The following is a 23,295-nucleotide window of genomic DNA, read 5'->3' as shown; positions in this document are numbered from 1 at the left end:
CACTTGTGGAAAACACCAGTTAAAATTCAGATTCATCTGGTTTCTCCTCTTTGTGTTCAAAGTGAAGGAAATGTATATTCTGTATTAAAAACGTATCTCCCAGAATGCCAATTTATTCTTAAAATTCAGAACTTCCATCCATCCAGCTTCCTGGATTATAAACTCTTCCTCAGCCAGATATTCTTTGTAGATAGCAGACACTATTCTATCTTCTTTTCAGTTCTCATCTAGTTGAGCAATCCTCTAGACTGTAAACTCCTTGTGGGCAGGGAATGTGTCTACCAAAACTCTGTTACATTGCCCAAGCATTACTGTGGTGCTCTGCACACAAAAAGTGCTCAATAAGTACATCGATTGACTTGTAGTCAATCTTCATGGCTCCACATCTTCCCTCTGGCCTGGAATAGTCTCCCCCTTCATAAACGACATACCACCATTCTTCCCACTTCAATGCCTTACTAAAATCACATCTCCTCCAAGAGGCCTTTCCCGACTAAGGCCTCATTTCCCCTTCTGATTCTCCCTTCTTGGTTGCCTATGTACTTGGAATTTTACCCTTTAAAACACATTCAATTCAGCCAAATTGGAAAACTGGTCATTCTACTCCAGGTCTGGTTCTCTGCGGCTCCGTGTGGGATTCCTCCCGTGGGCCGGGCCACACATTGGGCTGAGGGGCCTCATAACGTCCACTTCGGGTCTGGCTTCCAGTGGGGCCGGCATTTGGCTATTTCTCCATTTTAGGTAAGGTCTAATGGCCCTGCCTTTTCTCAAGTATCATATACATTGATTTAAATGTTTTTCCCTTCAGATTTTATCATCCTCATCACATTGTGTTCTTAAGATACATGGACTCACCTTCAATGGTATTTGCTACATAGAAAATTAAGATGTCCTAAGAGTGCAATGACTCAAAAAGAAAGCTTATTAGTTTTGGTAATTACTTGTCTTTCTATTACTTTTTTTGGCACTGAATAACTAAGAATAACATTCCCATGCAGACTGTTGCCTGAATTCCTAAATGATATCCATGAAATAAGAAACAGACTGCACTCAGCTGATTGGTTCCAGACATCTGAAGGCTCTGAAGGGTTCTTTTAGCAGAAAAAGAAATGTATGATATAAATCATCACTAAAACTTAAGCTACATAAGCATTTAAAAAATATAAATCAATGCGATGATGCAACAGAAAGCTTGCAAATGATAAATGGATTTTTCAAATCAATATATCTCTCTGTAAAGTGTACAGGGGAAAGGAGAAAAGTTTACCAATGGTGATCTCTATCTTTAGCTTGGATTATTTTCCTTTCTTGAAAATATTCAGTTCTGGGGCCTGGAGTTGGTGGAATTTAAAACAAGACTGTGTGAATGGGTCACTTTGATAACATATCTAAGTGAAATATTGCTTAGATAGCAGTGATGGCAGAAAGTTAGAAACCAGGAAAGATTTGTTTGAGTTTACATTATTTAGACCTGCCTCCTTCTGCAGAAAACTAACTTATTTAATCTGCCTAAAAGTCTTTCAAATTTCATTTTTTTAGACCTTTATCTCTCCTCCATTCCATAGGGACTGCAGCTGGGTTGCTTTATACAATAAGTCCACCTGCACTTCGTTAAATAGCACAACTTCAACATGCCACAGAGCAAGATCACCACAATGACTTAACAGCATTCATAGAACAACGTGACTGGGATATTTTTTTCTCCCATTTCAAGGTCTTTTTTTTTTTCAGCCCTTGTACCACAGAGAATCTGGCAGTCAGTTACCTCCTGACACAGTTTCGAGCATATATTGGTCATTTCAGACCCTTACTTTATCTGCTTTGAGAATTAAAGGAAGCAGCTTCAAGACCCGGAGGTAAGTACTACTGCATGTTTTAGCTACAACACTGTAAGAGAAGAATGAGTAGAACAGGAAAAATAAGGCAATTTTGCCAAACAAAATCAGCCATACTGTAACAGTTTTTAGCGCATTTGTTAACACATTTTCCTTAAAATGTCTAGCATGTTTAAAGAATTAAAATAAACTTCATGCAATATGAACTGTTTGATGGAGAAAGACTAAAAGAAAAGAAAAAATATGAAATTACACCTAATAAATAGTATGGGAACTTAAAGTCACTTAACTTTAGCCTTATTTCAGCATGTTATTGAAGGTATGTTTGTGCTGAAGCTACAGGACATAAATCTGTCATTATCTTTGTATTAAAGAAAGCATAAATCTAAAATTTACTGCAAAGATACTTAGCGTGAATAGTTAATATTTTATTATTCTAAATTGGCACTGTATCTATGAATCAGTTCAAGTATGAAGCTGTAGCTCATTCGAATTTCAGAGCTTGATGTTTCCAATCTCCTATCTGTTTGAAGATTTGAAGACATGTATCTGTTTCCTTAATGGTTATTTCTGAAACTGTGGAAGAAGTTATGTTATTTTTGCTACAGTATGCCCTGAGTAGCCACAGGTATTTTAAAAGTTCAAATATTTCTTTAGCATATTTTCCTCACCAGAAAAGCATTGTAGAAATTTAAATTTTCTTAGGATGGATCATCACAATCTGAGAATTTCCAGAACACAGGACATTTTTCATTATTGTTCTGATAATTTATATTGTAATTTTTCTGCACAATATTTACAATGCTTAAATAAGCATAACTTGAAACAAAACATGGATTTTCTCACCATATATAAAATTGAATGTTCTATTTAAAAAAGGGAGAGAGAAATATTTACATTCCCCTCTTTCCTGCCCATCTTCTGTGACTTGAAGCTATTTAGCACACAGACTGGTTTAGTCTACTCTTGTCTATACATAAATAATGCCATGGTAATAGGCAAAAGCTATTTATTCATTGACAGAATCTAGTCACACATGTTTGTGTTTTATGAGCCTTCTGAATACTTATAGCCAGTTGTATTGCAGCTAAATCTGTCAGGAAAAAGGGTTTTGTAACTACAAGTGGAAATGCATCGTAGATGTTTGTTCTTGACAAAACCAAGAAAGCATTCACAGAACATGTGTATCTATCCAGTACACGATGGAGGTTATCATAAAGTCAAACTCTCGTTGTTCAGTCTTCAAAAATAAGGGATACTGAAATGCACTTGGACATTAAGAGGTTTCAATAGGGGCAAATTGGGGAGTTACCACTTGGCAACGTGGGAGAAGTTAAAGGTTGGCACACAGAAGTCCTGCTGTCTGTCCAATCTCCTCCCAGCTGTGTTTTAGGATCGCCTACTGTGCTTAAGCTGGGCAGATTGGTCCCGGATTTCCCATCAGACTTAGGAATCCATCTGGAAGTACTCAGGTAATGGGGACAGGTGGCTGCATTTTTTTAATCCATCAGACGTGAAGAGGATTTTCACAACCTGATGATCTTGTCTTTGAAGGCTGGGTGGTGCGTACGTCTGTTTCAAAGGCAGGATCAAGGAGGGGCCACTCCAAGACTGTGTCTCCTTAAAAATTTAGTTTAAATATATGTGCTCAATTAATATGATTGATTGCTTGATTTAAATATCTTAAGGGTCTTTTATCCCACAAAAGGATGAATTCTGCCCATTTTTCCTGGGTCCATCCACATTTTTAATCTCCTATGCCCTTCCATCTTTAGGTCTGTGTGGATACTAGATTCCTGAGAAACAGGTAAACAGGAGAGATGTGCATATTTATACTATAGGAAAGGATTTACTCACTTGGAGGAACAGAATTATCATCTCTTCCATTCAACAAAGGAGTCAAAATTTGATTCTTTTTCCATTCATAAGGAGAGTACATTTGCTTTGAGGGATTCCAGAAGATTTATGAAATTGAACTCTAGATCATGCTAGGGACCCAACTTGCTCCTCTCTCCACCTCCGAGCTTCTGAGGATATTAAAAATGTATAATTTAATTATTTTTGAAGGGCACATTGCCAAAGATTATAAATTCAATCTGTTTCTCAGGATGGTACTGAACTTCTCCTGTGTTCGAGAGTGATTAATCCCCATTTCCAGGGGCTCTTCCCTTGGGGGAACCAGAGTATAGCAACACGGTGTGACTGACAGATGTCAAGATGAGTGGGTTAGTTTCGTGGCTTTGAATTTTCATTAATTCTATTTCAAAGGGGTATTCTGAAGTTTACCCAAAGAGGCCCAGTGGCTATGATGGTGGGGCTTATTGATAGTGCAGCGGGTTCCTCCAGGAAGCTTGTTGTGGGCAAGGAACGTGACAACCGACTCTGCTGTAATCTACTCTCCCAAATGTGCAGCACAGTGCTCGGAGCATAGTAAGCGCTCAATAAATGCCATTGATTGACTGGCTGATTATATCTAGCTGCTTAGTTTAACAAACTCCAGGGCTCAGTGACCACCTAGAATAAATCATTTAACTGATCAATCAATTAATCGATCAACTGATGGTACCTTCTGTGCTTGGGAGAGCTCCCCAGCAGCCAAAGCCATATTCCCTGCCCTCAAGGAGCTTACAATCAAATGGGGGGAGGGGGGAGACAGAAGATGTGAACTATTTATAATTAGTGGGAACAGGAGAAGGAAAATTAAAGTTACATTTGCTAAGAGTAAAAGTATGGTGTGGTATGGTGGAAAAGCAACATAGCTTTGTGGAAAGAGCACGGATCTGGACCAGAGGATTTATTTCATTCGTTCATTCAATCGTATTTATTGAGCACTTACTGTGTGCACAGCACTGTAACAAGCTCTTGGGAGAGTACAGTACGACAATAAACAGACACATTCCCTGCCCACAACGACCTTACAGTCTAGAGCGGGGAGGCAGACATCAATACAAACAAATAAAATTACAGATTATTTCTAATCCTGGCCTTGCCATTTACCTGTTATGTGATCCTGGGCAAATCACTTAACTTCTGTAAAATGGGGATAAAAATCCCTGCTCTCCCTCCTTCTGAGACTACGAGCCCCATAAGGGACAAGGACTGTGCCTGACCTGCTTATTGTGTCCCTACTCCAGTGCTTAGTGGAGTGCTTGGTACACAGTCAGAACTTGATAAATCCTACTGTAATTACCACTCCAAAATAAACTGCTTATTCTATGGTATTGATTATTGAGCACTTGAGCACTTACTGTGTGCAGAGCATTGTTCTAAGTCCTTGGAAGAATACAATATAAAGATTTAGTAGACATGTTCCCTCCCTGAAAGGAGCTCAATCTAGAGGGGGAGACATACATTAGTATAAATAAATAAATTATGGATAAATTATGTGGGGCTGAGGGTGGGGTGAATATCAAACATTAAAAGTGCACCAATCCAATAGAGGAATACATTAAGGAATATAAGTATATTGTAAATATATATACATATATACTCCAACTTAGCCAAACTCACCCCTGATCCCACAACTCCCTCCAGGTATTGCCCTCTCTTCCTCATACCATTCTTTTGGAGGGTGGTGGGGTTGTTTGTTTTTTAAGAGATTTGTTAAGCTCTTACTATGTGCAAGGCTCTGTTCTAAGCATTTCTCCAAATTCCTCAAATGAGTCATCTATACCAGCTGCATCCACTTCCTCTCCTCCAATTCTCTCTTGACCCCCTTCAATCTGGCTTCTGCTCCCTTTAATCTGTGGAAACTACAGAGTCATCAATGACCACCTTCTTGCCATATCTAATAGCTTCTACTCCATGCTAATCTTCTTTGATCTCTCAGCAGTCTTTGACATTGTGAACCAGCCTTTTTCCTTGAAACATTATCTACCCTTGGCTATACTGACACCATCCTCTCCTGGTTCTCTGCCTATCTTCCTAGCTGCTCATTCTCAGTTTATTTTGCAGGTTCCTCCTCTGCCCCTGTATTCTCTAATTGTGGGAATTCCTCGAGTCTCAGTTCTGGGAACCCCTTCGATTCTCTATCTTCAGCCACTCGCTTGGAAAACTCACTCATTTCCATGGCTTCAACTACCATCTCTATGCCGATGACTCCCAAATTCACCTCTCCAAACTTGATCTCTCTCTTTCTCCACAGTCATGTATTTTCTCCTGCCTCCAGGACATCTCTACTTGGGTGTCCCACCAACGCTTCCAACTTAATATGTCTAAAAGAAACTCCTCATCTTTCCAACTAAACAAATCCCTGTCCTCCCCTGTCTTTCCCATCATAGTAGACAACATCATTAACTATCCTCCCTATCTCACAAGCCTTGGCACTATTCTCAATTAATCTTTCATTCAACCCTCATGTTCAATCTGTCACCAAGTTCTGTCAGTTCTATCTTCACAATATTGCTAAAATCCACCCTTTCTTCTCCATCTAAATTGCTACTACACTAATACAGACATTTATCATATCCTATCTTGACTACTGCATCAGCCTCATGGCTGCCCTCCCTGATTCCTATCTCTCTCCAATCCAGGCTATATTTCACTCTGCTGCCCAGATCATTTTTCTAAAAAAAACCCACAAAATCTCAATCCAATTTTCCCCATTCCTCAAGAATCTCCAGCAGTTGCCCATCCACCTCTGCATCAAACCAACACCTTTAAAGCAGTTAATCAGCTTTCCCCCTCTGATCGTTCCTCGCTGATTTCCTACCACAATCCGCAAACATCACTCCTCTAATGCTAACATACTCCTTGTACCTCAGTCTCGTCTATGTCACTGCCAATTCCTTAATCCTATTCTCCCTCTTGACATGGAACTCCCTTCCCATCCATATATGACAGACCAACGCCCTCCCTACTCTGAAAGACTTACTAAAAATCACATCCTTCCCTAAGCCCTTACTTCCCCTATTCCCTCTCCCTTCTGTTGAGTCTATAGCCTCCAGACACTTGATAATCACCCCACTCTCAGCCCCACAGAATGTATGTTTATCCATAATTTATTTTAATGTATGTCTCGCCCTTTAGACTGCAAGCTCCTTGTGGGCGGGGAATGTATCTATGAACTCCACTCTATGGTACTCTCCCAAATGCTTTGTTTGGTGCTCTGCACACAGTAAGCACTCAACAACCAATGATTGATAGATATACTGATCTGAATATCACTATAATCATATGTATTGAGGATTTATATTTATCTAATCATATACACAAAAGTGCTAAGAACGTCTGCTAGGTTATTGCACCTTGGCTATGGGTTACCTGATGGATGAACTGGGAAATAGGTGGCCATTGGAGGTTTCTGAGGAGTGGAGAGATGTGTGCTAAATGACATTTTATAAATATGATCTATGCTAAATGTCATATAGATTATAGAGGTGATCAATTAGGAGATATGTAAAATAACAAGAGCTTGAATCAGAGTGGAGGTGAATTAGGTAGAGAGGAAAGGATGGTTCTAGGAAATGTGATGGAGGATGAACCAATAAGATTTAGTAAAATTAAAAGATAACAAAGAGCCAGAATCTGGGGCAATCGAGACCAGAGAGCATGCTGAGGTAGCCGACGGATGGAAAAGGGTATGGAAACAGGGTTCAGTGTTTGATATGTTGAATTTTAGGGACCGACAGTATATTCATTTAGTGATTCCTGGAGGCAAGAAGGCAGGTGATGTTGTATAACAAGACAGAGAACTAGCTGAGAAGGAGCATGGTTTGTGGATAGAGCACGGGTTTGGGGGTCAGAATGATCCGGAGTCTAATCTCGGCTCTGCCGCTTGTCTCCTGAGTGGCTTTAGGTGAGTCATTTAAATTATCTGTTCCTCAGTTCCCTCATCTGTAAAATGGGGATAAGACTCATGTTCCCCACATGGAGCATGGACTAAGTCCAACCTGATTAGCTTGTAGCTACCCCAGCACTTAATAATGATAATAATAATAATAATAATAATAATAACAATAATAATGGTATTTGTTAAAGCGCTTACTATGTGTAAAGCACTGTTCTAAGCGTTGGGGCATACAAGATGATCAGGTTGTCCCACGTGGGGCTCACAGTCTTAATCCCCATTTTAGAGATGAGGGGACTGAGGCACAGAGAAGTTAAGTGACTTGCCCAAAGTCACACAGCTGACAATTGGCGGAGACGGGATATGAACCCATAACTTCTGACACCAAAGCCTGGGCTCTTTCCACTGAGCCATGCTGCTCCTGATACAGAGTAAGCCCTTAACAAAGACCACAAAAAACATTTGGGAGTCATCGGCATAGAAGTAGCTGAAACTCTGAGTTCCCTCGGGGAGGAAGAGTGAGAAGTGGCTGAGTTTCATGCAAAACTATAGTAACCTAACAAAACAATCTATAACAACCTATAACAACAACCTGTAATGACACAGTGGTGATAAAAGGTGCCTTCATTCATCCCCATTTATTTCACCAATATTTGAGTGTCTACATCAATCCATCCAACAGTCAGTGGCATCGACTGCTTTTTCTGTGCCAAGCTGTGCCCTCAACACTTGGGAAAGTACAACAGAGTTGTTAGACCGGATCCCTACCCTCATGGAGCGAAGAATCTAGCAACAAAGACAGACAGTAAAATACCTTACAGGTAAGAGGAGGCAGCAGACTATAACCAAGTGCTTAGTACAGTGTTCTACAGACAGTAAGCACTCAATAAATATGACTGAATCATTAGCGCAATGGGATGTGTGAGTCTCCAATGGAAGGATTGCTGGTCTTATTAGCCACACCCTAACAATCTGGGAGACTTGTCACCTTTGCACCAAAGGTCAGTTATGAACTGCATTTATAAACAAGCATGGACACACATGAAGAAACTGCGTGGCTCAGCGGAAAGAGCCTGGGCTTGGGAGCCAGGGGTCATAGGTTCTAATCCCGGCTCCACCACTTGTATGCTGTGTGACTTTGGGCAAGTCAAGTAACTTCTCTGGGCCTCAGTTCCCTCATCTATAAAATGGGGATTAAGACTGTGAGCCTCACGTGGGACAACCTGATCTCCTTGTATCCCCCCAGCGCTTAGAACAGTGCTTCACATAGAGTAAGTGCTTAACAAATGCCATTATAAAATAATGCATACACACAAACACACACACACACACACAATGAGTGAAACCCTGTATATGGTTCTGAGGCCCCTCAGCAATAAAATGCAATCCCTCTTGATGTTTACCCATCCTCTCTGCCAGATCAATACTATCAGGGCTATCCCATGTCCAAAACAGCTGGGGTAGTTTGGCATTTGCAACCCCAGTGTTGCTAGATCCCAAAGATTTTTTTTCTTGGGTCAAAGACCCCCAAGGACCTATTGACTCTTCTCTCTTTCTTTCTGGCTTAGAGATAGTAGGGTCCTGGGGAGACCGCACACATGCACGTGAACTCAAACATGCAGCTGTGTGGGAATTGGGGAAAGCCCTTGGGTGCTTGACTGAGTTTCCATCATTGTTTCCAGCTTCAGTCCAAAATGACTGTATGGCTCTGTGACAAAGAGTAGGGGGTGTGATGGAAGTTAACTCAAGTCCACAGCCTAATAATAATAATGATAACAGTGTTTGTTAAGCAATTACTATGTGCCAAACATTGTACTAAGCCCTGAGGTAGATAAAAGATAATCAGGTCAAAGTCCTTGTCCCGCTTAGGATTCACAGTCTAAGGGGGAAGGGATGAAAAGGTATTTAGTAATTTCATCTAATACAAGGGGGAGGGAAAGATGTTGAAAATAAGGGGAAGAAGGAAAAGAATGGGATGGGAAAGGGAGCATAGTGAGGAATTACAGAGTAGGAAGAGGTAAAGAGCCCCCTCCCCACCCCCAAAGGTAAAGGGAAACGGTGAATCAGGAGAGTCAGAAAGGTAAAATGAGTCATCCAAGGGGAGGAAATCAAAAACAGAAGAACCCAGGGGGTGGCCAGGGGGGTGTACAGATTAGGTGATTTTAAAAGGACATAAAGGCGGAGAGGAGGCATTAGAGAAGCAGAAGACCAAAGGGAATAAACTTTATGAAACTGTTGAGTAGAAGTAGTGGAAAGGGTAAAGATAACTGGGAGAGAGAGTGGATGAAATAGAGGAAAGTAGTTGACCCTCAGAAGCTAATACCCAGGGGACTACAATTAACATAATCTGACAGAATTACAATGCTGAGGGCAACTGTTCTGCTGGAAAAGATGGTTTTTATAGAATCCGTAATAACACTGAAAAATAATAATAATAATAATAATGATGATGATGATGGTATTTATTAAGCGCTTACTATGTGCAAAGCACGGGTCTAAGCACTGGGGAGGTTATAAGGTGATCAGGTTGTCCCACGTGGGGCTCACAGTCTTAATCCCCATTTTCCAGATGAGGGAACTGAGGCCCAGAGAAGTTAAGTGACTTGACCAAAGTCACACAGCTGACAAGTGGCAAGGGCGGAATTTGAACCCATGACTTCTGACTCCAAAGCCCAGGCTCTTTCCACTGAGCCACGCTGCTTCTCTATTGCTGCCAGCAATCATTACCCAGCTTCCTATTCTGATGCTATATGCAAGGATGGGGGTAAATTCTGCATAAGGTGTCCTGAATGGAAGAAAAAAGGCCCAGAGAAGTGAAGCGAGTTACACAAGGTCACACAGCAGACAAATGGTGGAGCTGGGATTTGAACCCTGGTCCTTCTGATTCCGGGACCCACGTGTTTCCACCAGGCATGGTGCTTCTCATATTGCAATCTTTTGGATGTGACAGATCACGGTGGTTTATCTGCTTTTTTCACTTAGGCCAGAAAGTAATCCTGAAGATGAAGGTACACCAGAAAGCAGTACCGTTCTTCTTGGCATTGATTGGAGGCATAGTTTGTCAGGATTATTATCATGAAATGCGATATCAAGAGGAAGATTATTCTTTCTCAGTTTATGGGCCATCTTCACCTAACTGTGCCCCGGAATGTAACTGTCCTTACAACTATCCCTCGGCGATGTACTGTGACGAACTGAAACTGAAAACTATCCCAATGGTACCGGCCGGAATAAAGTACCTGTATCTTAGGAATAACATGATCGAAAGCATTGAAGAGAAGGCTTTTGAAAATGTCACCGATCTCCAGTGGCTCATCCTGGATCACAATCACTTGGAAAATTCTAAGATAAAGGGAAAAGTCTTCTCCAAACTGAAGCAACTGAAGAAACTGCATATAAATTACAATAACTTAACCGAAGTGGTGGGACCGCTTCCCAAATCGTTACAAGACCTGCAACTAGCCAATAACAAAATCTCAAAGATCTCGTCTAACTACTTGGATGGACTGGTAAACTTGACCTTCGTCAACCTACAGCGCAACCAACTGAAAGCGGAGGCCATTTCCGGGGTTTTCAGGGGCCTGAAATTGCTTGAGTACCTTGATTTGAGTTTCAATCAACTGACAAAATTGCCTACTGGACTTCCAGCTTCCATAATGATGCTGTACTTTGATAACAACAAAATCAACAACATCCCTGATGAATATTTCAAAGGCTTTAATGCGTTACAGCATTTACGCTTCTCTCACAATGAGCTATCTGATGCTGGAATACCTGGCAATACTTTTAATATCTCTTCCCTCATTGAGCTGGATCTCTCCTACAATAAGCTAAAGAGCATCCCAACCGTCAATCAGAATCTGGAAAACTATTACCTTGAGGTCAACGAAATTGAAAGTAAGTTCAAAACTCTATTCCCTTTCTATTTGATCTATTGAAATACAACTGTGTATTTACTAAAATTACTGTAGTTCTATTTCCTAGAACTAAGCACATATAGTTATAGCTTGCTATAACTATATATGTGTGTTTAGTTTACATATACATACACAGAGATATCTGTAAATATACACTCACACAGAGTTATACAAAAAATAGCCGGATATATATAGATCTATGAAAATCAAGTTGTGGTTAACTCTAGAAATGGTTAATGTTGACTTTCACAGAGTAAGAGATAGGCAATAATCTCATCACTCCTCATGAAGCTAATTTCTTGGAATGTGATGCTCTGGCCCTTAATTGCTGCTGTCTAAATATGAGATACGACATAAATTTTTAGGCCAAATAATTCTGCAGCTAATTTTGACACACCTAAATGGTTCCATATTTCTCGAAGAGATCTGACTTTAAATTCTTGATTCGCTTTAAAATACTAGTAGTATAAGGCCACTGTCTGTTACTGTATTCTCAGTAAGCCCACAGTGTTTTGAAAGATGTAGAAAGAGTTACGCAAAAAAGGCCTTTGTTTACGAGATGAGGGAAAAGTAGCAAAAAAAAAAAGCTCCAATGTTTTGGGTTTTTTGGAACATCTCCCTAGTTTTTTTGTTAAACATTGGAAATGATGTGTGGCAATGCAGAGTTAACTCTGTTCATTTTGGATTCCTATATAATTCATTCATTCAGTCGCGTTTATGGAGTGCTTACTGGGTGCATAGCACTGAACTAAGCACTTGGAAGAGTACAAAACAACAGCTAACAAACACAGTCCTGCCCACAACGAGCTCACAGTCTAGAAGGGGATACAGACACTAATATAAATAAATAGGTAAATAAATAAATTACAGCTATATGTAGATATCTACATATGTTCTGTGTGCTTGGGAGGGAGGATGAATGCAGGAGCAAGTAAGATTGGCACAGAAAGGAGTGGGAAAAGAGAAGAGGAGGGCTTAGTCAAGAAAAACTTCTTGGAAGAGATGTGTCTTCAGTAAGGTTTTGAAATGAGGGAGAGCAATTATCTGCCTGATATGAAGAGGGAAGGCAATCCGGAGGACGGCGTCGAGATGGATGAGAATCGAGGTACAGTGATGATGAACAATGCACACCAAAAATGCAATAATGTCCACGAATTTACAATTTCACTGTAGACAACCTGAAACAGACCGAAATGAGCGGCTCACTCCCAGATGATCCTTAGGGCTTAAGGCTATTTATTTCTGTTAATTATTCCCTTGGCTTAGGTTCTTCCATTGGCAAGCAACTGAAGGGTGAAGCATAAGTGCTTGCTAATGAAGTTTACAATGAAAAGAGTCCTCACTTATGGGTGTTTGACTCAATGTTTTGCCCATTAAATTTCTAGGTGATCAGATTTTGGAATTCTTTGCCTGACCCGTTTACGAAAGATTACTGCTCACTCAAAGCAGTTTGTTAGTGACATATTTCTGTATAATCCAGTAAAGCACTGATCTCTGAGGGGTGAGAGAAACAAGCCAACCCCAAAAGTAGGCCCCAGCAGCTGTGGAAGCAAACCCAGCCAGCAGAAGTCATAGTTTTGGACCGGATCGTCTAGGGGAATGATCTGTGCGGTGAGAACTGCTGTTTAATGGAAAACCTTGATTGCCAAACTGCATCTACAAGTAACGAGCTCACTGGGAGCAGAGATGGTGTCAAAGAATTCTATCATATTGTATTCTGCAAAGTGTTTAACACTTTGTACTTCTGATTGTCCACTTCTTTACCTTTGCGTGTGTCTATGTATATCTGCATGTCCATCTAGGTGCATGTACCTGCACCTAGAAAGCACTCGACAATTTCCACTGATTGATTGACTGATTCTGTTATGGATAATGGAATAAGAGGTATTTACTATTCTAAGAAGCAGCATGGCTCAGTGGAAAGAGCCTGGGCTTGGGAGTTGGAGGTCATGGGTTCTAATCCCTGCTCTGCCACTTGTCAGCTGTGTGACTTTGGGCAAGTCACCTAACCTCTCTGTGCTTCAGTTCCCTCATCTGTAAAATGGGGATTAGGACTGTGAGCCCCATGTGGGACAACCTTGATAACCTTGTGTCCTCCCCAGGGCTTAAAGTGCTTAATAAATGTCATTATTATTAGTATGAAGCTACTCTATAATTTGAAACTGCAACTTTTTTCCAATCTATATTTGACCTCAGACTGCTACTTTTCTGATACTAAAGCCAAGCCAATAAAGCCAACTGTGCCTCAGTTACCTCATCTCTAAAATGGGGATTAAGACTGTGAGCACCACGTAGGACAACCTTGATAACGTTGTTTCCTCCCCAGGGCTTAGAACAGTGCTTTGCACATAGTAAATGCTTAACAAATACCAACATTATTATTATTATTATTAAGAAGGGGCAGAAGGACAACTAAGGTGAGAGCCTTGGGAGTGGGAAGAGGGGAAAAATAAAAGTCAGTCCAGTGGCAGAGAATTGGCCCTCAGGAACACACACACACAGTCTCTGTGATGGACACGCACACAAGTAGGGTCAAAAAAAAAATGGACATGCAGATATACACAGACACACACAAAGGCAGAGAAGTGGAGAAGCATTAAGTACACATACACATCTTCCCATGTGTAGGGCCAAGGAAGACTATAAGCTTGTCTCTAGACTGTAAGCTCACCATAGGAAGACAATGTGTCTGTTATATTGTGCTCTCCTAAGTGCTTAGTACAGTGCACTGCACTCAGTAAGCACTCAATAAATACTCTTGATTGCTTGACTGAAGATGACCCATAGAGACAGAATAGACCCAGGGAGGGAGGAGTACTGACACACACACAAGGTTACACATTTGGAGAAGCAGCGTGGCTCAGTGGAAAGAGCCCGGGCTTTGGAGTCGGAGGTCATGGATTCAAATCTCAGCTCTGCCAATTGTCAGCTGTGTGACTTTGGGCAAGTCACTTCACTTCTCTGGGCCTCAGTTCCCTCATCTGTAAAATGAGGGTGAAGACTGTGAGCCCCCATGGGATGGCCTGATCACCTTCTAACCTCCCCAGCGCTTAGAACAGTGCTTCGCACATAGTAAGCGCTTAATAAATGCCATTATTATTATTATTTAGACAGCAGGCTGGGATTGATAGAGTGCAGCAGAGTTAGGGGGAGTGATTAGTACTCCTTCTTCTCTGAGGGCAGGGTGAACCAGACACTGCGGTGGAAGTTATGCCTGAGGCTGGGGGTAGGCAAGGTCGCGACCGTGACCGCCTTTCCCAGCTCCACTCTCAAGTCAGGAATAGGAGACTCTTGTTCCCCACCTTCCTGCCTGACTGAAGAGACCCTAGTGGTTCAGAGCTAGGGTGAAACTACGGTGTATGTATTTATTACTCTATTTTATTTGTATATATTTATTCTATTTATTTAGTTAATATGTTCTGTTTTGTGGTCTGTCTCCCCCTTCTAGACTGTGAGCCCGCTGTTGGGTAGGGACCGTCTCTATATGTTGCCAACTTGTACTTCCCAAGCGCTTAGTACAGTGCTCTGCACACAGTAAGCGCTCAATAAATACGATTGAATGAATGAATGAATGAATGAATGAAACTGCTGCTTGCTCTGCCAGGCCTCCAGAAGCAGAAGCAATAAGATGAGAAGCAACTGTAGACTGTGACCCCACCTCCTGGACTGTGAGCCTGCTGTTGGATAGGGACTGTCTCTATATGTTGCCAACTTGTACTTCCCAAGCGCTTATTACAGTGCTCTGCACACAGTAAGCACTCAATAAATACAATAGAATGAATGAATGAATGAATGAATGAATGAATGAATGAATGAAACTGCTGCTTGCCCTGCCAGGCTTCCAGAAGCAGAAGCAATAAGATGAGAAGCAACTGTAGACTGTGACCCCGCCTCCTGGACTGTGAGCCTGCTGTTGGGTAGGGACCGTCTCTATATGTTGCCAACTTGTACTTCCCAAGTGCTTAGTACAGTGCTCTGCACACAGTAAGCGCTCAATAAATACGATCGAATGAATGAATGAATGAATGAACTGGAGCCGGAAAGTGGGCCCTCACTGCTTGAAAGACAGACTGCTGCCTGGCAGAAGAACAAGACCTGACCTTTGAAGGGGAGAGGGGTAGTTCTAATGATAATAATAATAATGATGGCATTTATTAAGCGCTTACTATGTGCAAACCACTGTTCTAGGTCTTTTCTAGTCACCACTTATTGAGCACTTACTTTGTGCAGAGCAATGTACTAAGAACATGGTAGATAGAGTACAATAACACAATATAACAGAGTTCATAGACATGTTTCCTGCCCAGTGCAAATTCCATGAAGGTAGAGATCGTGCCTTCCAACTCCATTTTATTGTACTCTCCCAAGCACTTAATACGATGCTCATCACATAGTAAGTGCTCAATAAATACTATTGTTCGATCGACTGAAGGATGATAATTCAGACCCGGTTTCTGTCCCACACGGGTTTGCAGCCTAAAAATGAGGAAGAGGGGCTTGGCAATGGACATACGAGGGGAGGTTGACGTGATAAAAATAGGAAAACAAATGAAGGAAACAAGGATAAATCAAAAGATCGGTAACCTTAGCTAAGGGGGCAGTTTTCAATCTCCTCACCACTTCAGCAAGACATCAGAGGCCAATAGTCCCTAGGAGATACCATCTGCACAACTTAATCAAGCAATCAATCAGTAGAATGTATTCAATCAAGCAATGGTATTTACTAAGCACTTACTCTGTGCAGAGCACTGTACTAAGCGCTAATGCATTTTTTTATTTTTATGGTATTTGTTAAGCACTTATTGTGTGCCGGGCACTGTTCTAAGCGCTGGGGTAGATACAAGGTAATCAGGTTGGACACAGCCCATGTACCACATAGGGAGCACAGCCTTCATCCCCGTGTTACAGATGAGGTAACTGAGGCCCAGAGAAGTTAAGTGGTTTGCCCCTAGGTCACACAGCAGACAAATGGCAGGATTAGAACTCAGGTCTTGTTGACTCCCAGGGGTGGACTCTATCCACTAGGCCAACGCTGCTTCTCTTTCTGCTTGCCCCCCTCCAGTGGGACAGGATTCAACCCCCAGGGTGACTTTGTGTGAAAAGTTGCTTCCATGTATCTTGGTATTTCTACTCCAGAGTGCACGTGATCTTGAAGCATGGTGCAGCAGCGTGGCTCAGTGGAAAGAGCCCGGGCTTGGGAGTTGGAGGTCACGGGTTCAAATCCCGGCTCCGCCGCCCATCAGCTGTGTGACTTTGGGCAAGTCACTTCACATCTCTGTGCCTCAGTTACCTCATCTGTAAAAAGGGGATTAAGACTGTGAGCCCCACATGGGACAACCTAATCATCTTGTATCCTCCCCAGCGCTTAGAACAGTGCTTTGCACATAGTAAGCATTTAATACCAAAATTATTATTATAGCCTGTTCCTCCCTGGACACATACCCTTTAATAGCTACTGTGTTCATAACAGTGGACTAAAAGAATACAGAATAAAAGAATATGAGAACAGTTTCACCTAGTGGATAAAGCACGAGCCTGGCTCCACCACTTGTCTGCTGTGTGACCTTGGGCTAGTTCCTTCACTTCTCTGAAGACTGTGAGCCCCATGTGGGACAGGGACTGTGTGTAACCTGATTAGTTTGTATCTACCCCAGCGCTTAGCACAGAGCCTGGCACATAGTAAGCGCTTAACACATGCCATAAAAAAAGCTTGAAACTAAACTCCTGTTGCCAACTTGTACTTCCCAAGTGCTTAGTACAGTGCTCTGCACACAGTAAGCACTCAATAAATATGATTGATGATGTTTCCAAGGAAAATAATTAATTTTACTTGCAGTGTTACAAGCAGCATGGCTTAGCATATGGCCCTGGGAGTCGGAGGACTTGGGTTCTAATGTCAGCTCTGCTACTTGTCTGTTGTGTGACCATGGGCAAGTCTCGTCAATTCTCTGTGCCTCAGTTACCTCAACTGTAAAATGTAGATTAAGACAGTGAACCTTATGAAAGACAGGGGGTGTGTCAAACCTGATTGTCTTGTATCTATCCTAGCTCTTAGTACAGTGCCTGCACACAGTAAGAGCTCAATAAATATGGTTGAATGAATGAATGGAACAAAGTAAATGATAAATACCATTTAAAAAAAAAATGTCACCAATGCCACTGAGTGCATATTCAAGATTATAAAGTGAAAAGCTTAGCTGTACAAAAGGCACTATAAAACGTGCTTGGCACATAGAAAGCGCTTAACAAATCCCATCATTATTATATTCTACTTCATCTTGTAACTCTGGCCTTGAATCTAATTATCAATCATTCCACCAATGATATTTGAGTGCCTACTGTGCCTACTTATTCCTACTGTGTGAGGAATACTATGTTAAGCACTTGGGAGAGTACAATATAACAGAGTTAATAGACATGCTCCTTGCCCACAAAGAGCTTAAAAGTCTTTAATATTCACTGTGTTCAAAAATATCTTTGGCAGTAATGGAATGACCTATGCTTTCTATGGGATTTATAGATGTTAAAGGATGTACTCTAGAAAAACTTGGAGTCAGACATAGGGAGATGGGTACAGAGTGAAATAGAGGAGTGAGTCTCTCACTGTTTCTTGCAATAATAATAATGGCATTTATTAAGCACTTACTATGTGCAAAGCACTGTTATAAGCACTGGGGAGGTTACAAGGTGAACAAGTTGTCCCATGTGGGGCTCACAGTCTTAATCCCCATTTTCAGATGAGGGAACTGAGGCCCAGAGAAGTTAAGTGGCTTGCCCAAAGTCACACAGCTGACAAATGGCGGAGCCAAAATTTGAACCCATGATCTCTGACTCCAAAGCCCGGGCTCTTTCCACTGAGCCACGCTGCTTCTGTTTAATTTTCTCCAAGTTTAAGTTTGTGCTACTGCTCCACCTGGGGCTGGGAGCTAGGAAATATAAACAGGACTTTAGCAGATCCCTCCAACCTTAGACTTTATATTGGTCTCAATCTTGTAAGAGGCAGAGATAACAATAACTGAGATACTAGTTAAGCGCTCACTATGTGCCAATACTAATTGCTGGAGTAGATACAAGATACAGTCCCTGTGGCATGAGGCTTTAAGTCTAAGTAAGGAGAATCAATATTAAATCCCCATTTTATAGATGAGGATAGTGAGGCATGGGGAGTGAAGTGACTTGGTCAAAGTCACACAGCAGATAAGTGGCAGAACAAGGATTGGAACACAGTTACTCGAATCCCAGACCTGTTCTCTTTCCACTAGGCCATAAGTAAACTGAAGCCATTTGGTGGATGAGAGGGAAAAGCCAGTGCATTTGGTGTGATTCTTGCTTTTTCTCAGCTCTCCATAGAAGAAACGTTGCAGCAGACAAGAGGGAGTTATTTGGGGGAACGTGGGCTTGGTTACCCCAATTCCTCAATTATCAAACCAAGCATCACTAGGGTCCCAACCCCGAAATAATCAGGCAAGACAAATTTGATTTCCCAGGGAGTTTGAGATCCAGTTTAATTTTCATATATAAACACCCACTGAGGAATAAACTTAGATTAAGAAATCATTATTTTGTATCTTTTTGCCTGGAAAATTAATCAGATTCAAAAATTATTCTGGGGTCTTTGGGTAGTAAACGAATAAATATTGGAATGTGGGAGTTTAGCTGGAAACCCAAAAAAAGATTGCTGAATTGTCAAAACTTGACTCACGATCTTTGACTCTCCTGAAGTTTCCATTTCCTTTGGCCATTCATTCAATCATATTTATTGAGCGCTTTCTATGTGCAGAGCACTGTACTAAGCGCTTGGGAAGTACAAATCGGCAACACATACAGACGGTCCCTACCCAACAATGGGCTCACAGTCTAGAAAGGGGAGACAGACCTCCTTCCCTTCCCCACTGCACCTGTATATATGTATATGTTTGTAAATATTTATTACTCTATTTATTTATTTTACTTGTACACATCTATTCCATTTATTTTATTTTGTTAGTATGTTTGGTTTTGTTCTCTGTCTCCCCCTTTTAGACTGTGAGCCCACTGTTGGGTAGGGACTGTCTCTATATGTTGCCAATTTGTACTTCCCAAGTGCTTAGTACAGTGCTCTGCACACAGTAAGCACTCAATAAATACGATTGATGATGATGAAAATGAAACACGTAGAGAGAGCCAGGAATATCAGACTCCGCGACCTGTCCTCTGGCAAGCATATAGCCCAAAGTAGACTCTTCTCTCTCACTGACAAAGATAATGTTCATCTGAGTTGACCATGTACTCTAGTGAATTGGGATCCTAGTGGGTGGGACTTTCAATGGGTGGGACAAATAGGTAAGAAACTTAGAGGCATGTAAAGAGAAAAAGGCACGAATGATCACAGAGGAAGCGCACGTGTGTAGGTGGATAGGTATAAACACACAGATACATACATACATACACAACTGCCTTCCACTGATCTCCCTGACTCAAATCTCACCCTCTTCAGCCTGGCCTACGTACAACTGCTTAGATCATCTTTTCACACCATGACCTCATTCAGAATACAACCCTCCAACGAGGAATCTGACTCTCCTAATTATTTTGTGTCACTCCTCCTTTGCCCCTTGATTTCAGCCTGAGCAGGAAAAAAGGCCGGAGGTGGTAGGATAAATCACCTCCGAGGTTTGCCCTTCTTTATCCCAGCACTTTCATTCATTCAATCGCATTTATTGAATGCTCACTGTACTAAACCCTTGGGAGAGTATGTTGTAACAACAAACCGACACATTCCTGCCCACGATGAGCTCACGGTCTAGACAGGGAGACTTCATTCATTCATTCATTCGCATTTATTGAGCGCTTACTGTGTGCAGAGCACTGTACTAAGCGCTTGGGAAGTACAAGTTGGCAACATATAGAGGCGGTCCCTACCCAACAGCGGGCTCACAGTCTAGAAGGGGGAGACAGAGAACAAAACAAAACATATTAACAAACTAAAATAGAATAAATATGTACAAATAAAATAGAGTAATAAATACATACAAACATATATACTTATATACGTATATATATACTTCTATTTAGTAGCACTGGCGATGAGATGCAGGTAAGATTGAGACAAAAATGTTCCCTCCATGTGACGTGTTTGGGAGTTCTATCCCCTGCTTTGCCACCAGAACTTGTGTCCCCCTTACCCTCTTTTTTTTTTTTCTACAAACTATTCTTGGCCTTTTCAATAACAAATAATAATGCCGGCATTATCTTAGAAACTAATTCAAATGCATAGATGAAGTGGTGAAACAGTTATCCATCTTGTACTCCACATTTTGTCTTTCAGCGGTCGCAGTGAGCAGCTTCTGTAAGATTCTTGGACCGTTCACCTATTCCAAGGTCAAACATTTGCGGCTGGATGGAAACAAAATTAAAAGGTCTAATCTGCCATCTGAAATGTATGAATGCCTCCGCTTAGCCAATGATATCACACTGGAGTGAGGCCGTGAATTCCTGGCGAAGGAACATAGCCTTACAAAACAATAACCCAAGAATAATTTCCTCTGGTTAGGATTTGAAAATCAATTTACAATTTGCATATTATTCATTTTGTATGTTGCTACGTAGTGTGAATTTGATGATCTGTCTCAAAAACTTTTGTGATCGTCCTTACCAACTTTATTTGAAAAAACACAAAATTTCAAGTTTGTTTCATCAAAAATATTTTCACATACATGAACGAGCGTACACACACCTGCTTGTGAGCTGTAAAGAGCTATAGAAATCATCAAAATGTCATTAAAATGAATGGATTTGGCTTATATGGAATACGGTTGAAATGTAGAAAATTATTCAATCACTAATTGAGTGTTTATATCCGATGTTAAAGTCAATCCATCTTATTCACTTTTAGATTACATTTTACATTATTAAGAGCCAAATCTGGCATCAATGTTTAAGATGGTGACTAAAGACATTTTCTAAAAGGAAGTAGTTATTACAAAAACTGAAACCACAAAACTCCACATGGATGAAACGGAATTTTGATTATTTGTGTCTTTTGTTTCTTTTTTTTTTGGTAGTTTTTACATGTACACTTAAATGGTGAAATTTTTCTCAGCTAGAATCATTATTTCACTGTAAGTTATGTATACATGTTTCTATTCAATTACTTGCATGCTGCGTTTAACCAGATCATAGAAAAATAAAACATAGAAAATAGCATTGTTATGTCCATATCCTTGTGGACTGCATTTCACACTTTTATAAATTTAAAGATAGGTCATTATTTCACAGATAATTCTAAGATATTATATTTTGCAAATTTTAATGTAAGGTTATCCAGTAAATAAACTGTTTTCTGTAACAAAGTTTCAAGAAGCCTTTATATGCATCTCACAAAATCCAAACACTTCTGTGGCTTTTCAATTTTATCTCCATTAATGAAGGCGGCAACTGCAGCAATATGATGTGAAGTAAGGATGTTATTCAGGTAGATGCTCTATTATGATGAAACTAAAATATTTCAGTTAGATATCTTGGTGTGTCATTAAGGGTCTTTGACAAAGGAAGATGCTGAATAACAAAAAATTGGGAAAATACTTTTGGACAAAGGACAGATCTTGAGGATACTCTTTTAACTTACGCTTAAATGAGAGTCTACTATTTTTAGGGTAGAAAATTGAGAGGAATGTTAAGCACAAAAAACATTCCTTATTCCTGTTTCTAAACTTTCCAAAGGAGAAAGGAGAGCTCGTCTTAACACGTTTTGTATTTCCCATTTCTTGGGAGCCACACCTCTTGCTGTGCTAAACAAATTCCACAGTTCTAAATAAAAACGAAGAGTTTTTTCCTAATCTTCTTCCCTACCCATGAAAACATGGCACTGCTCCTTTACCTCCTGTCATCTTTGATTATATAATCAAGACCAAGTGGAATAAAGGCACTGGGTGAAGATAAAATAGGACACTTGGATGAAGTTTCTTGGGAGCCATATGACAGATGTGACAGGCTTAAACTATACTGGTAACCTCCTCACATTGTTCACAGGATGGCCAGTGCATGGGAAAAGGCTAGAGTTGCATTTCTTCATATATAATAATAATAATAATAATAATAATAACAATGGTATTTGTTAAGCACTTACTATATGGAAAGCACTGTTCTAAGCACTGGGGAGATACGAGTCACAAAAGCCACAGAACCACAAGAAGGGAGGGGGAGGTGATAGGATTTCCTGGGTTTGCAACCGCGGAAGTATCATAATAACAATAACTGTGGTATTTATTAATAAGCCTTTACGGTGTGCCAAGTACTGTGCTAATCATTGGGGTAGATACAAGATGATCTTACTGGGCACAGTCCCAGTCCCATGTTCTAATTCTGGCTTCTTCACCTATCTGCTGTGTGACCTTGGGCAAGGAACTTCACATCTCTGTGCCTCTGTTACCTCAACTATAAAGTGGTGGTTGAAACTGTGAGCCCCACTTGGGAAGGGGATTGTGGCCAACACAATTTGCTTGTCTCTACCCCAGTGTTTAGTACAGTATAGTTAGCACTTAAATAGCACAGCTGTGGTTGTTATCTCACAGACTAGGTAGGAGGGAGAACAGGTATTGCAATCCCACGATGAGGGATGGATGGGGCACAGATAAGTTAAATGACTTGCGCAAGGTCACACAGTTGGCAAATGGCAGAGATGGGAACGGAATCCAGGGCCTCTGAGTTCCAGCCCTGTGCCTTAACCACTAGGCCATGCTTGTTCTCTAAGTAGCTAGCTATGTCGCTAGCTTCA

The 23,295-nt window shown here is 41.0% G+C and overlaps 1 protein-coding gene across 2 annotated transcripts; it reads left to right on the top strand.

Annotated features, from left to right (window-relative positions):
• The first annotated feature begins 1,527 nt into the window (after positions 1-1,527).
• On the top strand, positions 1,528-21,871 carry LUM (lumican). 2 transcript variants are annotated; one of them, XM_038756977.1, is made up of 3 exons: positions 1,528-1,856; positions 10,606-11,520; positions 20,848-21,871. In XM_038756977.1, the coding sequence occupies exons 2-3, from the start codon at positions 10,626-10,628 to the stop codon at positions 21,000-21,002; spliced, it is 1,050 nt and encodes a 349-aa protein (XP_038612905.1). In that variant the 5' UTR covers positions 1,528-1,856; positions 10,606-10,625; the 3' UTR covers positions 21,003-21,871. The 2 variants fall into 2 exon arrangements, with proteins under 2 accessions (XP_038612905.1, XP_038612906.1); XM_038756978.1 differs by lacking the exon at positions 1,528-1,856 and adding an exon at positions 3,288-3,307.
• Positions 21,872-23,295: the final 1,424 nt, after the last annotated feature.

Source organism: Tachyglossus aculeatus, chromosome 14 (assembly GCF_015852505.1).
Source record: "Tachyglossus aculeatus isolate mTacAcu1 chromosome 14, mTacAcu1.pri, whole genome shotgun sequence".
NCBI lineage: Eukaryota > Metazoa > Chordata > Mammalia > Monotremata > Tachyglossidae > Tachyglossus > Tachyglossus aculeatus.
Note: the sequence above shows the minus strand (reverse complement) of the source record. Positions and strands in the feature narration are given on the sequence as shown.

What these genes read in the sequence shown, in the direction of transcription:
- LUM (XM_038756977.1), top strand. Translation starts at nt 10,626, where the DNA reads ATGAAGGTACACCAGAAAGCAGTACCGTTCTTCTTGGCATTGATTGGA. An exon ending in TGAGGTCAACGAAATTGAAA is followed by an intron (nt 11,521 to 20,847) that starts GTAAGTTCAAAA and finishes TTTGTCTTTCAG; the next exon opens with CGGTCGCAGTGAGCAGCTTC.